The sequence below is a fragment of the Limanda limanda genome, chromosome 4 (assembly GCF_963576545.1).
Source record: "Limanda limanda chromosome 4, fLimLim1.1, whole genome shotgun sequence".
In the NCBI taxonomy this organism is placed as follows: domain Eukaryota; kingdom Metazoa; phylum Chordata; class Actinopteri; order Pleuronectiformes; family Pleuronectidae; genus Limanda; species Limanda limanda.
Genome location: NC_083639.1, coordinates 26,142,618 through 26,156,556, shown reverse-complemented (window position 1 = coordinate 26,156,556; position 13,939 = coordinate 26,142,618). Strand labels below are relative to the sequence as shown.

The window sequence follows — 13,939 nt, the reverse complement described above, 5'->3', positions numbered from 1 at the left end:
AATAATAAAAGTAGTATTTTATAAACATGGTCAGTATGTATGATTTTAGAGGCTGTTTATATTGAAATAAAAGCCTTTTATTCTCACTTGAAGTAATTCATTAATTTCCTGCACATTTGTGGCTCTTGATTCTGCTGTTCTTCTGGATGAGGGCTGAGTCCGCTGGTGCCAGCTGGAGAAGAGTAAATTGATTAATACAAATTATTGAAATGAATTCACTAATATCTTTAAAAAAAGGTATTTTTTGAATACATTAATTTCATTGCTCTAAGTTGTTGTATTGAAGAATCCAAATTGTACATTAAGTGCACCAAACTTCTGAAAGTCTGCAGAAATGCTAAAAGTTCTGAGAAGTTTTGCTCCAGCAACACGTACCACTGCAATGAATGGAAGCTATCGTAACAACGTTTAGGTTTACAGGTTCCTCTATAGGTTCCTCTAAAGGTTTCTCTCTAGGATCAGCTCCAGGATCACCTCTAGGTTCTGCTGCAGGTTCTTGACTGGGATCAATCTGGATGAGGACCCGGTCCAGCAGGTGGTCCATCAGCTTTTTGGCGTGATCTGACCCTGTTCTGATGGTCAGGACATGAGCAGGATTTTTTGCTGAGACCTGAAACTCTGTGAGATCCCTGAGGAAAAAAAAAACTGTGAGACACATCAGAACTCTGAACCACAACATGCGTCGTTCAGATTTCTATTAAAATTCAACCGATTTTAACAGAATTTCCATTTCAAAATATCTCCTCTGGAGCTCAGAGATCTGCACTGTGCCATCTCTGGACACTGTAGAGAGTTGTGTGCTCCTTGAAAGATGCTTTGTAAATCTATATTAGTCAAAGTTGATGTTTTTATTATTATAAGTAGAATTTTTTGCAATATTTAAATTATTTTATATACATTTTGTAAGTCCTACTAAACTTTTTTTTAAAGTGCAAATTGAAAATGCACATGGAGAAAATATTTGTTTTATTTTAATATTGAATATAGGTCAAGCAAAATAGCATCATAAACAGTAAAGTACAAGAGTAAAGAAACCAAAGAGTAGAAGGTTTTGTCCTCTGGTCGACTGCAAACATCTGATCTTTACAAGCTGTTGCATTTATTATTTACTGCCTCTCCTTCAGACCGTGACTGAACATATTAAGCACTTGAGTTGTTTGCAGAAGCCGACAGACGTCACCTGTTTGTAATTTTCTGGTTTGCCAAAAATTAAGTGTATTCCTACCATGCAAAAAATATGAACCCTGACAAATGATAAAATTTGAATAAAAAACTGTTTAGGATAAATGTTGATACAGGTTATGATGACAGTGTTTTATGCTCTCACTTGTTTCTGTTGCATCCGATGAGCCAGCAGAGATATATCACAGCAACGAAAATCAGCACAAAGATGCCTGTGTACACGACAAAGACTTCCAGGTCAAAGGTCACCTTGTGGGACATCGTGACCAACAGGAGGGCCGCGACGGTTCTCTTCTTTTCAAAACTACACGTTTCAAAAAAAAAGAAGATTTACAGAATTAACAGAATATGCAACAGGGTGTTGGCTCAAGACTTACAACACTTAGATGTCCTAAGCGCTGTAATTCAGTATGTGGATGATTTGTTAATCTGCAGTCCCTCAAAACAGTAATGTGAGAATGGCTCTCTGGCGGTTTTGACGTCACGTGCAAAGAGGGCTCATAAAGTTAACTGCAATTCTGTCAAACCGAAGTTGAGTATCTCGGAAGGATGAATATGTGCAGGATAAAGGTCAATCGTAGCTTTACAAATAGATCCTATCACTAAAGCTCCACTGCCACAAACAGTTGGACAAGATAATACGTCTCAGACACAGACACAGATGAAGAGATTACAGCAGAAAGTCAGAGGGAACAAGGATCAGATCTAGAGGAAGGGCCGTCAGGAGAAGAGAGGAGTTAGAAAGGGGACATTATGGGGAATAGGCATAATAATTGTCATTAATGTATGGGGTTTCACGGTGACAAAACCAGTTACACAGCGGTGTCACCTGATTGATTGTATGCGAAAAACAATAGACATTACAAAACATTGTCCTTAGGCCAGAAGGAATTAAAATACACAGCCTTCCAGTGCATGAGCAATGCAATGCTGAAGGGGTAGCGGAGATAAAGGTTCATTATTCTGAAAACTGATAATATAGGACGGTCGATCAATGAGAAATCAGCCGCACTATTAGTGAAACCCCATCGAAGGCGACGTGTTGAAAGGAGTATATGGGATGGTAATTATGATCTAACTGAAAAGTGGACATAACAAATTGGGGACATACTATTTTTTATTCATTTATTATTGTTGGCTCAACAAATAAACAAACAATCTGTGACTTGTTATGTTTCGAAACCTATTTCTCAGGTGAAGCCCATCCCAGTCTGTGATGTATGTGTAAGAAGGGAAACCTGTAATACACATAACAGGGTTTATACCAAGTGGTACGCTGAACCACCCCCCCCCAAAATATCTCTCATGTGAACTCGAGTCCTGGACACCACCTATAGTCTATGTCGCAAGAGGGATAATATTTCCTTTTTGTGTAGCACGAGGACAAGACGTGTTTGGAGTTACGCGTCTAAATGAGACAGATCCTCGTGTACGATGTGACAGGAAATCCTTCAGGGTGACAAACTCATTCTTACAACCGATACAGAATATAACAGTCTGTTACACAACAGAAAAAGCAGCAACACAATGCGAACAAACAGCAATAGACAGTGACTATCTCAGAGCCCATCTCGGGACACACTGTCACTAACTGATAAAATAAAGTGACATTCATCTACAATAAATAATATGACGAGGACGCAATGTACAAACAAAGATATAGCAGAAAGACAATATAATGAAAACCTTCAACCAATACTAGACTTTTTATTGTATGGCCCTATATCACTTCAAAAGTCCAAACTGAGTTTCAATAAAATTTCCATAATCAGTAAAGTCCAAAGGATATCTTTTACTGCTAACAGCCTATGAAATTCATTTGCAAGAACATATGTTCTGCCACATTGTCTCACTCAAATGAATCCATGACCTGGCACAACTGGAAGGTCTATACATACCTTTGTACACTAGGCCACAGATAGAAGGGATCACTATACGACTAGGACCATGGGTTTTGTTCAGCACCAACATTACAACAGCCAGGCATGAAGAACAGGATGAGGAAAAGTGAGGAGGCAATTCTTAGTCTTGATTCTGACTTTGAAACCTCTGATGCTGAGGACCCAGGCTGTGTTCCACAGGAACAAGCCAGAGTTCGGTGTGTCTCAGAATCCAGCTCTCATGAAGGAGGAAGGCACCTTTGATAACCTAAAGGCTCCGGCTCTATATCATCAAAGGATAATATAGCAAAGAAACACCCAGCCATGCATGAAATAACACAGGAAATGAATACGGGTCATTGTTGAATCATGTTGTGCATTACAAGTTGTTTGCATAGCTTGTTTATTTTGATACATCTGTTTTTGATATTTCTGTTTTAAACAACTATTTGAGAAAATCCCCAGATTCAGTCCTCAGGACGAAAAGTTTTCTGGTTTTCTAAACAATGCAAAAGAGATTACATGTATGAACTTGAGTGACACATCTCTGCAACTATTGATTAGATTACGTTTACATTTAGTAGGCTAGACATGAATGGTCCCTTTGTTCTTTGCTGTAGCTCACTTCTCGGAAATCTAAATATATGTTGTACTTTGGTTTGCTAAGTTGGTTGCCATGCCAACGTTTATACATGAACCATAAACTGTGTCTCAATCCAGGGGCTGCATCCTTTGGAGGAGGTGGATTCTGTGGGACTGGGAGACCGGGAGATAAAAGGCCAGAGGATTTCTATGATCTGTGTTACCAGCTTGTCCCGCCCTTATTGCTGTTGCCTACCAATAGAGCTGAAGTTAGACAGGAGAAAGTTTGGATAGCCCTTGTTTGTTTTTTGTTAAATGTATCTGTGCCTGTGCAATACTCAAGCAGATATAAATACACAACATCAAGAATATGCCGATTGGTATATTTTTTGTCTTTGGCGTGAACATGTGAACCGAGTGTTTCGTATCCATTTCTAGTTAAAGTGTTACTTATTATTTTCCATTTGGCAGTTTCGTCTCAGCTGCAGATCAGCTGATCAACACAAACAGGAAACCGAGGGTTTGGAAGCAAATATTTTATTCAGATTAACATGGATCAATAAATTGGTGATTTTTACAAAATAAAGTTCCATAATTCAACAGGAACAACGTGCAATAGAACACAAAAAAAATCTTTGTGTCATATATTATTTTTGAATTCAAGAACCATCAGACACAGTGATGGCTGTTATATTAATCTTTGGGTTAAAAATGTCTTAAATTAATATACTTACATTCAGATTTAGTATTATTAGGCACTGTGATAATATAAATACATTCTTTATAACAGAAAAGATACAAAATATGGATGATAAAAACCAACAGCAGGAAGCTCTAAAAAATATTGTAAATACAATAAATATATACACAATATGTGTGTGTGTGTGTGTGTTTGTGTTTCGCAATAATGGTATTTTTTTTTTTGTGTGTCATTGTTTTGTAATAGTGGAATGCGGGAATGCGGGAATGTGTGTGTGTGTGTGTGTGTGTGTGTGTGTGTGTGTTCAGACAACATTTTTGGAGTCGTCGTTGTTATTGATCTCGATCCTGCTGATCAGCTCAGTCACAAGCAGCTGGACGGTGAGAGAACGCAGCCGGCCGACCTCCAGGACGCCATCATGGTTCACGCTCTCAGAGTCCTCGTAGCTCTTCACCACCTGGCACACATCAATCAATCAATCAATCAATCAATCAATCAATCAATCAATCAATCCAATCAATCAATCAATCAATCAATCAATCAATCAATCGACCGACCATCCCGTCAAAACCAAATAAACAAACAATAAGTAAAACCAATGGATTGATTGACCTCTGCATATTGTTATTCAGTTTATCAGCTGTATTGATCAGTTGTATCCTGCAGCTTGATCAGAATTCATCAATCGAATAAACCAATGTAACCGATCAAGGCATTGATCCGTGTTAACTGTGCATTTACCTTGTTGGTGATCAGAGAAAGACCAAAGACTCTCAGACCGCAGTGAGTTGCCACGACGACCTCAGGAGCTGTACTCATACCTGTAACAACAGAAAACCTCAGGTCACATCAGCTCTGATGACAATATTAATACTGATGACGACATATTTTTAAACCATCATAAAAATGGACGTATTGTCTAAAAAGAGATGAACTTAAATGTTTGCAAGTGACAAACATAACATCTGACAAGTTCACATAACAAAATGATCAGTTGGATTATAAAATGATGACGTCAGCAACTCTACAACTCCATCAGACACTGGTGTGTTAGAAGAGAGCAACTGCAGTCACCAGGATCAGAGCAGATTGATTTTTTCCGCAGTTATTATTTTTAATAGAAGAAGCTCTGGGCTGAATCTGCTGCCGGATATTTCATCAAAGAAAGACAGTTTGGTTAAATACTGTTGTTACCAAACAGGTATGAGCTCAGCTGGATTCAACTGTGTGGTAAATGTGAAGAAACTTATTGTGTCAAACTGGGAAAAATATTTTCTGGTTTTGCATCTGTTGTTGCACCACTTTTTCCAAAAGCTAAATAGACAAGTGTTCAGGAGTCTGATATTGTGGACGTTGAATGAACATTACATCTTCTAACAGCACTAACAGGACCTCAGGCTGTGTGTGTTTGCGCGTGTGTGTGTTTGTGTGTGTGTGTGTGTGGGTGTGCGTGTGTGTGTGTGTGTGTGTGTCGTACCAACAGCATCCACCCCGAGCCGATGCATTAGCCTGGCCTCAGCGATGCTCTCAAAGTTGGGCCCTCCCACCATGGCGTACACGCCCTCCTGCATGAAGCCGGACACGCCCTGCTGCTTGGCGATATCCATCGCTAGGCAACGCAGGTCTTTGTCATAGCAACCTGACATGGCTGGGAAACGAGGGCCGAACCTGTCAACAACAGAATCATGATCAGCAACTGACACCGAACTGTCAACAACAATAAAACGGCAGAAAACGATACGTTGTTGCCATGGCAACTAAATTCAAACACAAGGACAATAGGAAACGATAAATTAAAAATGTGCAAAAGATGAAAAAACAAACAGAAAACCAATGTAAATGCGTCTCACTTGTCGTCGTTAGGTCCACTGAGCGGGTTCAGGCCGACCAATCCCGGGAAGTTAATGTGGTCTTTGATGATCATGATGTCACCAGGATTGAAACCATCAGCCAATGAGCCGGCTGCGTTCGTCACAATCAGAGTCTCCACCCCCATCAGCTTGAAGACCCGAACGGGAAACGTTGTCTGACAGGGACGGAGCAAACAGGCGTCTCGTCATAACCACGGTCATCACGTGACAGCTCTCAAGTTTAAAGTTAAAGACAAATCAGTGAGACACTTTAAAATTCAAAGTTTTGTTTTTCAAGTTTTACTTTAAGATGCCAACAAAGGTTTTTTTGTGAACAAGAAAAGCTGCATAGAGTTCATGTGTCTGGTAAAATAATGTTTGAATCATGTTTCAAGATGTAAAAACAATCTCAGTCAGTCATTTCTTAAGGCCAATTTATGCTTGTACGTCTTTTCTAAAACGGACAGATAAGTCCGCCCTATCCGTCGTGGAACGCCCTCTCCGAGCGCCTCGGAGAGCTTTTCGTAAACCTCTGATTTTTCTAACTGTCCGTCTTCATGTCGGAGAGCCCATGGAGAGCCCTTGGCTGTGATTGGTCCGCGAACGACATCATTTCCCTACGACGTCATTTCCGGACCTCAAACTTCCTGTTTCCCTCCCTGTGTCACATCAAACCCAAACACAACTACGATTCTACGATTACTCAGGGATTTAAGCGGCTGACAAAGAATCTGTTTCCTGTTCATGAGCACTGATTAACATCGTGTCCATTCAGCAGTTTTGTTGTGAGGAAGCATCTGTACAGAGCCACTTCATGTGTGTGTGTGTGTGTGTGTGTGTGTGTGTGTGTGTGTGTGTGTGTGTGTGTGTGTGTGTTATATAGAAGGAAACAATAGCAGCATTGTGTCTCAGTCTCATGCTGCTCATTACAGTCGTGTGTTGGACTAAGGCTGCATGACTGAGCTTCTTTATCAGCTGACTGTAAGTGTGTGTGTGTGTGTGTGTGTTTCCCAATAGTGTTTTATTTTTATTTGTGTGTGTCATTGTTTTGTAATAGTTGAATGCGGGAAAACCTTGAAATGGTGCACTATGTAGTTTCACAGTTTTTCCGTAAAAATGTATTTCCCCTCTGTTAGAACTTGGTAAACAACAGTGTTTGTTTCCAAACAAAGAAGCACAATGAAAACAATCTCGTAACTTTTGAAACACTGAACTCTGAGCTCATGTAGATTAACAGTCGAATAAAAACTGAGTTGTAGTTTCTGAGAGTGAAAATTGCATAAAGTGAGGATATCGTCCGGCTCTGCTTCAAAGGCCTCTTTGATATTTCCAGGTTTAGGAGTTAAGTAATGTGGTTATGTGGTTAATGTGCTTCTCACAAGGAGCCTGTAGCATGGTTGTATTTGTGTGTGTGTGTGTGTGCGTGTGTGTGTGTGTGTACCTTGGCAAGTGAGTGTCCCTCATACATGTGGAAGCGACCCTGCATGCACACACACGTCTTCCCCTTCAGCTCCCCGAATACCAGTCGTCCTGCGTGACCCTGAACTGAAATCAATGCAGGAGGTTTACAAATAAATCGAAAGTTAAATCAAACAGTTATAGAGTTGTTATAAACTGGATTTAGCTTTTTTATGATTTGGAGCTAGGCTAGCAGTTTCCCTCCATTGCCTGTCTTTGTGCTAAGCTAGGCTAACACATCCTAACAATTTCTATACAAGCTTTAATCAGTTTAATCGTTTCATGACTTCAGTAACGTTGAGCAGACAAGTACACATTAAGATCGATTTCAACCCCATGTTGATTGTCGTCTATTTAATTTAAAGTTTTTCCAATCCATAATTTATCCTGCCGCTCAGATGATATTCGGTATTCTGGTGGGCTGCCTGTGAGCAGAGCTGTGTGTGCCCATATTTATAATTACATCATAAGAAAAAGGCATAATCTTATTCACAAATTACTTTGAAGAAACAGCGTTAATAGGAGAAACTGGATAAAACTATTCAGCACGAGAACATTTAATTAAATCAGGTCACTAAACAATAAAAACCTATTAATAAATCGATAAATAATAAAATATATATCAGAAAGGGTGAAATTATCAGTTCATAGTAAAAGATGTTGGAAAACAAACCCATTGATAATAGCTCTTTAAGGAATTCATTTTTTAAATACAACACAATCACTGTTACAAAATCATCACATAAATTACATGTGCAATGAATCTGTAAAAATCATCTCTGCGCTGCTTTGAATTAAAGCAAACCACATTCTCACCATTAGTAACAACAGTATTTAATAAGTGACACTGTGTTTGCAGGGTACCTGTGCTCTGAGGGAAGCCTGGTATGTCAGAATAAGCGAAGGAGTCCTGACACTTGAGCGTGTCGGCGAGCATCCCCAGTCCAGACCCACAGATAATCGCCACCTGGGGGCGATGCTTGGTCTGAGACATCAACCAGTCAGCTGTCTTCTGGTATTCATCATGACTGCGCACAAGGATCAGAGAGGACCACTTATTTAGGAAATCATTTATTGGGATGCGTGTCACACAGGGAGCATCACGCTGCCGGTGATTCAGTCTCCGTTGTGTTTTGAGATGAAATTTGATTGATTATAATCAGATTCGGTTCAAAGACCTGTACAGTGAAGCCATTAAATGCAGCATCCACAAAAAGCCTGTTTGAGAACAGAGGGAGTAATTTAACAATATTTATATTTCTGGAAAACAACTTTCAGTGAACACAGTGAAATGAAAAATACAAAAATGTTTGTCCAAAAATATATTGTGGTACTTTTATATCAACCTCCTTTTTTCCTACATTTTGCAAAAATATGGCACAAGTCTTTTTAATTTCTGGGGCAGTTACAAAAACATAACAAATCAAATGTTTTATTCGAGAAAAACCTGTGTTTACATTTTTCTACAGAATGTTGTGGAGTTAAAATTAATGTCACCCTCCTCTTCCTCCTTGAGCGATCCAAATATTTCATTTAAATCAATCTAAAACAAAACAACAACCACTTATTATTTTACATGGGGAGATATTTCGATATGGATGATGAAGATGCTATAATTGGATAGACACATATATCTTTAGTCACCTTAGATTATAAAAACAAACTCCTGAGATTATATAGAAACTGATTACTTCATTAAAAGAACGTTATGGAATGAGAACGTTAAAATACCTGAATTATAACATATTCTATCATAAATTCTACATTGATGTAGAAGTGAAATAGATTTTTCTTATCAGTTAGATTGTTAACAGTCACTCACTTGTTCCCCTTCATCTTATTTTTTCTATCTATCATTGTACCTTCATATAAAAACTCTTTTGTATGTTCATAAAACTTAATAACACTGAGTGCTCCAGGTAGTTTTATGAGGAGTCAGAGATGTTCGGTGGAGTCACGAGACTCAGCTGAAGGATCACAGGCTGGCAGGCAGCACGAGTGACAGGAAATAAATATATATTTATATATATTATATAAGTCTTTTTTCAAACTTTCCGTTTTCTTTGTGGTTTCCTGAATAATTTTCTGTGGCCTCAGATAAAGGAAAACATTTGACTTTAAATCTTCGAAGATGTTTCAAAGAGTCACAAGCCACAGATTTAAGTTAAGTAACAACAACCATAAAACACGACTTAGTTATAAAACAGATTTTTCTTACCTGATGTGATCTTTGCTGTGCATGATGGACGACTGGCAGACGACTGATGCTGCTGCTGATGCTGCTGCTGCTGCTGCTGCTGATGATGATGATGATGATGATGATGATGATGATGATGAAGCTGCGGTGGATGAAAATAAAGCAGAACTAACGTGTGAGTGTGTTTCAGAGACGAGCCTCTTTCACAGAGTGAGTGTGGGAGTGTGTGTGTGAAGGAGGAGAAGGCAAAGTGCGGACAGCTGATGCTGATCGGCCAAGATATTTACTGGTCACATGCTTCTGATTGGTTAACAACTCGTCCATTCATCAGCTGCAGCCAATGGAGCCGCAGTGTAGTGGAAATGTGTGTCTGTGTGTGTGTGTTGGGATTCCTTTCTAAACCGGATTTCTTGTGTGTGTGAGCAGAGTCTGGTTTGTGTCACGCCCCCGCCACTGACAGTACCGTGACACACACACACACACACACACACACACACACACACACACACACACACACACACACACACACACACACACACACACACACACACACACACACACACACACACACACACACACACACACACACACTGATAAGTAAGATTTCACAGAGATAGGTACAGGAGGAAACATATCCACATGCATACAGTGTTCTTTACATGATGTGGAAAAAAGTAAACACAACACAGACAAACCGTCACACAATCGCACAACGTTTTGAGGTCATGGTTTGAAAAGCTGAGCTGAGATCAGTCTTTTACTTCGCTGAGGAAACAGGCTCCCAGGTACATAACTATGATTATGTGTATCTAATGGGACTGATCAACTTAAATCACTGCACCTGTACATTATTTTGAAAATGTGCAGCTATTTGTTCATGTTTTCAGATTTCGTCGCTTGGTTCTGCGGCTGCGGCTGAAAACGACGCCATGTGAACCGGACCTGAGCCGTAACAGTAGAGCTGCAGTCAGATGGTTGAAGGATGAACTGAAACTCATCATAAAACCCTGTAAAGCTGAAGGAAGCTGGAGATCTGGATGATTTCCTGTAGGTTCATCACTATGACTGTCTCCTCTCACCTTGAAAGTTAGGTTTGACATTTATTAGAAGAATTATTTGATGCATTTCTATGCTGTTCTTGTGTGTGTGAGGTGGATAAGGCCACAGTTTGCAGACATCAATCCATTATTAACTGTATCATCTTTTGTTTTTATGCGACGTAAATAAGAGAAACTATTTCTTTGCTGTTTTACACGGGTTATTCTCTGGATTATTTCTCTACTATAACTCTGAGGTTCGTCGTTAGCTCGTTACAGCATTAGCACGTCACTGGTTCTAAACTTACTTATAATTCCAACCACCTGAATGAACGCGTCGCCAACTCTCGAGATTCAAACCAGCCTTTAACATCTACTTTAATCTGTAGAAACCTCCTGCAAATTGAAATTGTTTCAAAATCAGTTTGGGTAAATTCGTCCGTCTGAACTTTGTCGCGACCAATCAGAGCAGAGATGCGGCCGTTTAACAAGCAGCCATGTTGTGTCTCATGACCGGTAACACACCTCACATGCTGCCCTGCTCTAATCAGCTGCTGCTCTAATGGGACTCATGGGACTGATGGACGGGAACCAGAGCCGGGCCGGAGTCGGACCATCGGGGACAAACCGGGCAGGAGGTGAAGCTCTCGCTCTTTCCTCTTCACTGTCCCACGGTGGCTTGTTTCTGCAGAATCCATCAACACACACATTTCTGAGGCAGGAATAAAGTTTGACTTAGTTTTGAAAGATAAGACAAAGTCAAATTTTAAAGACACAAGGTTTCATGTGAAAATTATATTGTAACGACAGAGGATATGATGGATTAATGCCTGTTTGAGTTTTTCATGCAGTTTCTTATCTTTTAGATCGGCACGTGCAATGTGTGAGTTGTGTGTTTGTGTGTGTGTGTGTGTGTGTGTGTGTGTGTGTGTGTTAACAGGAGCCATGTGGAAGCTGGTTAGCAGGTTGATGAACAGAGCACAGCTGGTGGTTAGAGACACACACACACACACACACACACAACGATTTGTTTTAATTTATTGAAGAAACTTTCTCACATTACACAGAATAAATATTTGTTTATACATACGGCACTATTGTATATATTTTTGTGAGTTTAATTCCTGCTCAGTGAGTCTGTGACAACATCACAGAATCTCGGTCTGAGTTCTTTATGCAGTTTCTTGTATTTTAAATTGACACGTGCAATGTGTGTGTTGTGTGTGTGTGAGCTGTTTAACCTAAGCAGTGACAACAAAAGCAACCTAACAAACGGACGCGACAAAACCAAACTAGACACAGAACAAAAGGGACAAATACAAATTGTAACCCTAACCCCTTACCCTATTAATTACAGCAAAATAAAAATCTAAACTTTAGCCTAATAAAATATATAATGTCTGAACAAATACAGCCTTATTGTCACTTCCTGTTTTTAACTTCCGCTTCCTGTGGCCCAACATTCAGCCAAATGACCAGAGTGCTGGTAAAAAGGCAGAAACTTGCCAGTCTTGCCAAACTTCTGATTTGTCAATGCCGGTCCTGCCGCTGCATCTCACATTACATCTTCTTATGTTAAGATGGTTATCACAAACTTGTCAATGTGTTAATATAAACAATAATGTATCATGGTAGCATGCTTATATTAGCATTTAGCTAATTTGGTCCTAAGCACAACAAAAGGCTCAATTAGGATTCATAGGTCGAGCATTTAACTGCGCTTCAGATTTACCCTGTTTACATCTGGGGGCCCCATGCTGGTGTCTGTTATCTATTCTATACAAAGTGGACATGTTTAAAGATCTATATCAGTTGCTTTGGATAAAAGCTTTGGTCAAATGATAATAATAAAAGAGCAGCTACTCCAACTAAACTGCAGTGAGTTTCAGACTCGGCCTTATTGGTTCTGCGTGGAGTTACTCAGTCGTGAATTTGGCAAAAGCTGAAATCTGATCAGGGTTAAATGATCTTTTCTTCCTGTCTCAGACAAATCTGTGTCATCTGACTTGAACGTTTCCCATCACATGTTGAATTCACCGATTTATTCCAGGATTTCTCTGCTGCTCTCTGTTCTGGAAGCTGCTGCCTCTGTGTGTTTAACCCTTAGCTGAATGGTCAACATTCCTGCATTCCCTCACCTTTTGTCAAATTGTGAACAATCTGACCGCGTCCATTAAAATGTCATTAGCGTCTTTGGCATTTTTGGACCTGACTGACCTATTATAGGTGGAGGCTGTTCATTCTTTACCTCTATGAGTCCTGTCTGTGACCCGTCACACGCTGGTGGTAGCATGTGGTAGAAAACCGATTTCCTCCAGCCATGAGAGCAGGGAGGTCCTGTGAGCAGCCGCTAGCTCGTCCAACTCAGACTGAAATATCTCAACAAATGGAGGATGAACTGCCACCTCTCCACAATTCGTCCTCTGATCTGTGAGGTTCTGTTCATAGACTGGAGACATGGTATCGAGGTTCTGCTTTTACATTTTGCACTTAACCAATCGTGAGACAATCTCAGCTGTCAATCATGACATGTGACATCAAATAACTGATTAAGAACAAACATCGATGTTATAAGAAAAACCTAAAACGACAGAAACCATCTTTGAGATAATATATATACTGCTGCCAGCCACCAGGGGGCAATCCACATAATTTGGCTTCACTTTTGGGGAGCTGCCATGTCTTAGTTTTATATTTGGGGTTTAGACAGAAACTGAGCCAATATAGAGATTTTTCATCTAGAGTTATGGGCTGATTGTTATTCCATTAACTGACTGTTAAGACGTCCTCAACTAAAACCCCTTTAAAAAAAAGAATTGAAGACTTTCCAATAAGGTCTTTTCAATTTTCAAAATTCAATACTTGGGTTCTTTTTCTCTCTCAAAGTTATGGTTCACTGTTTGTGTTGCTCTGTTGTTATTATTGTTTTCTGTATAAATGACAGATTTCATGCTATGTCCTTTCTTTCTCTTGATGATCAGATCTCTGTGCGAGTGGGACAAACAGTGAAACTCTCCCTCGGGCTGACGTGTGTAGAAACCTGAGCGCGTCAG

At 39.8% G+C, this 13,939-nt stretch overlaps 1 protein-coding gene across 1 annotated transcript; it reads right to left on the bottom strand.

Annotated features, from left to right (window-relative positions):
- Positions 1-4,482: 4,482 nt before the first annotated feature.
- On the bottom strand, positions 4,483-10,074 carry pnp4a (purine nucleoside phosphorylase 4a). The gene is made up of 7 exons (XM_061070326.1): positions 9,871-10,074; positions 8,517-8,680; positions 7,636-7,739; positions 6,195-6,370; positions 5,822-6,012; positions 5,086-5,165; positions 4,483-4,801 (listed from the first exon to the last, which is right to left on the bottom strand). The coding sequence occupies exons 1-7, from the start codon at positions 9,891-9,893 to the stop codon at positions 4,649-4,651; spliced, it is 891 nt and encodes a 296-aa protein (XP_060926309.1). The 5' UTR covers positions 9,894-10,074; the 3' UTR covers positions 4,483-4,648.
- Positions 10,075-13,939: the final 3,865 nt, after the last annotated feature.

What these genes read in the sequence shown, in the direction of transcription:
- pnp4a (XM_061070326.1), bottom strand. Translation starts at nt 9,893, where the DNA reads ATGCACAGCAAAGATCACATCAG. An exon ending in CACAGCAAAGATCACATCAG is followed by an intron (nt 8,681 to 9,870) that starts GTAAGAAAAATC and finishes CCTTGTGCGCAG; the next exon opens with TCATGATGAATACCAGAAGA. An exon ending in AGTGGACCTAACGACGACAA is followed by an intron (nt 6,013 to 6,194) that starts GTGAGACGCATT and finishes TGTTGTTGACAG; the next exon opens with GTTCGGCCCTCGTTTCCCAG.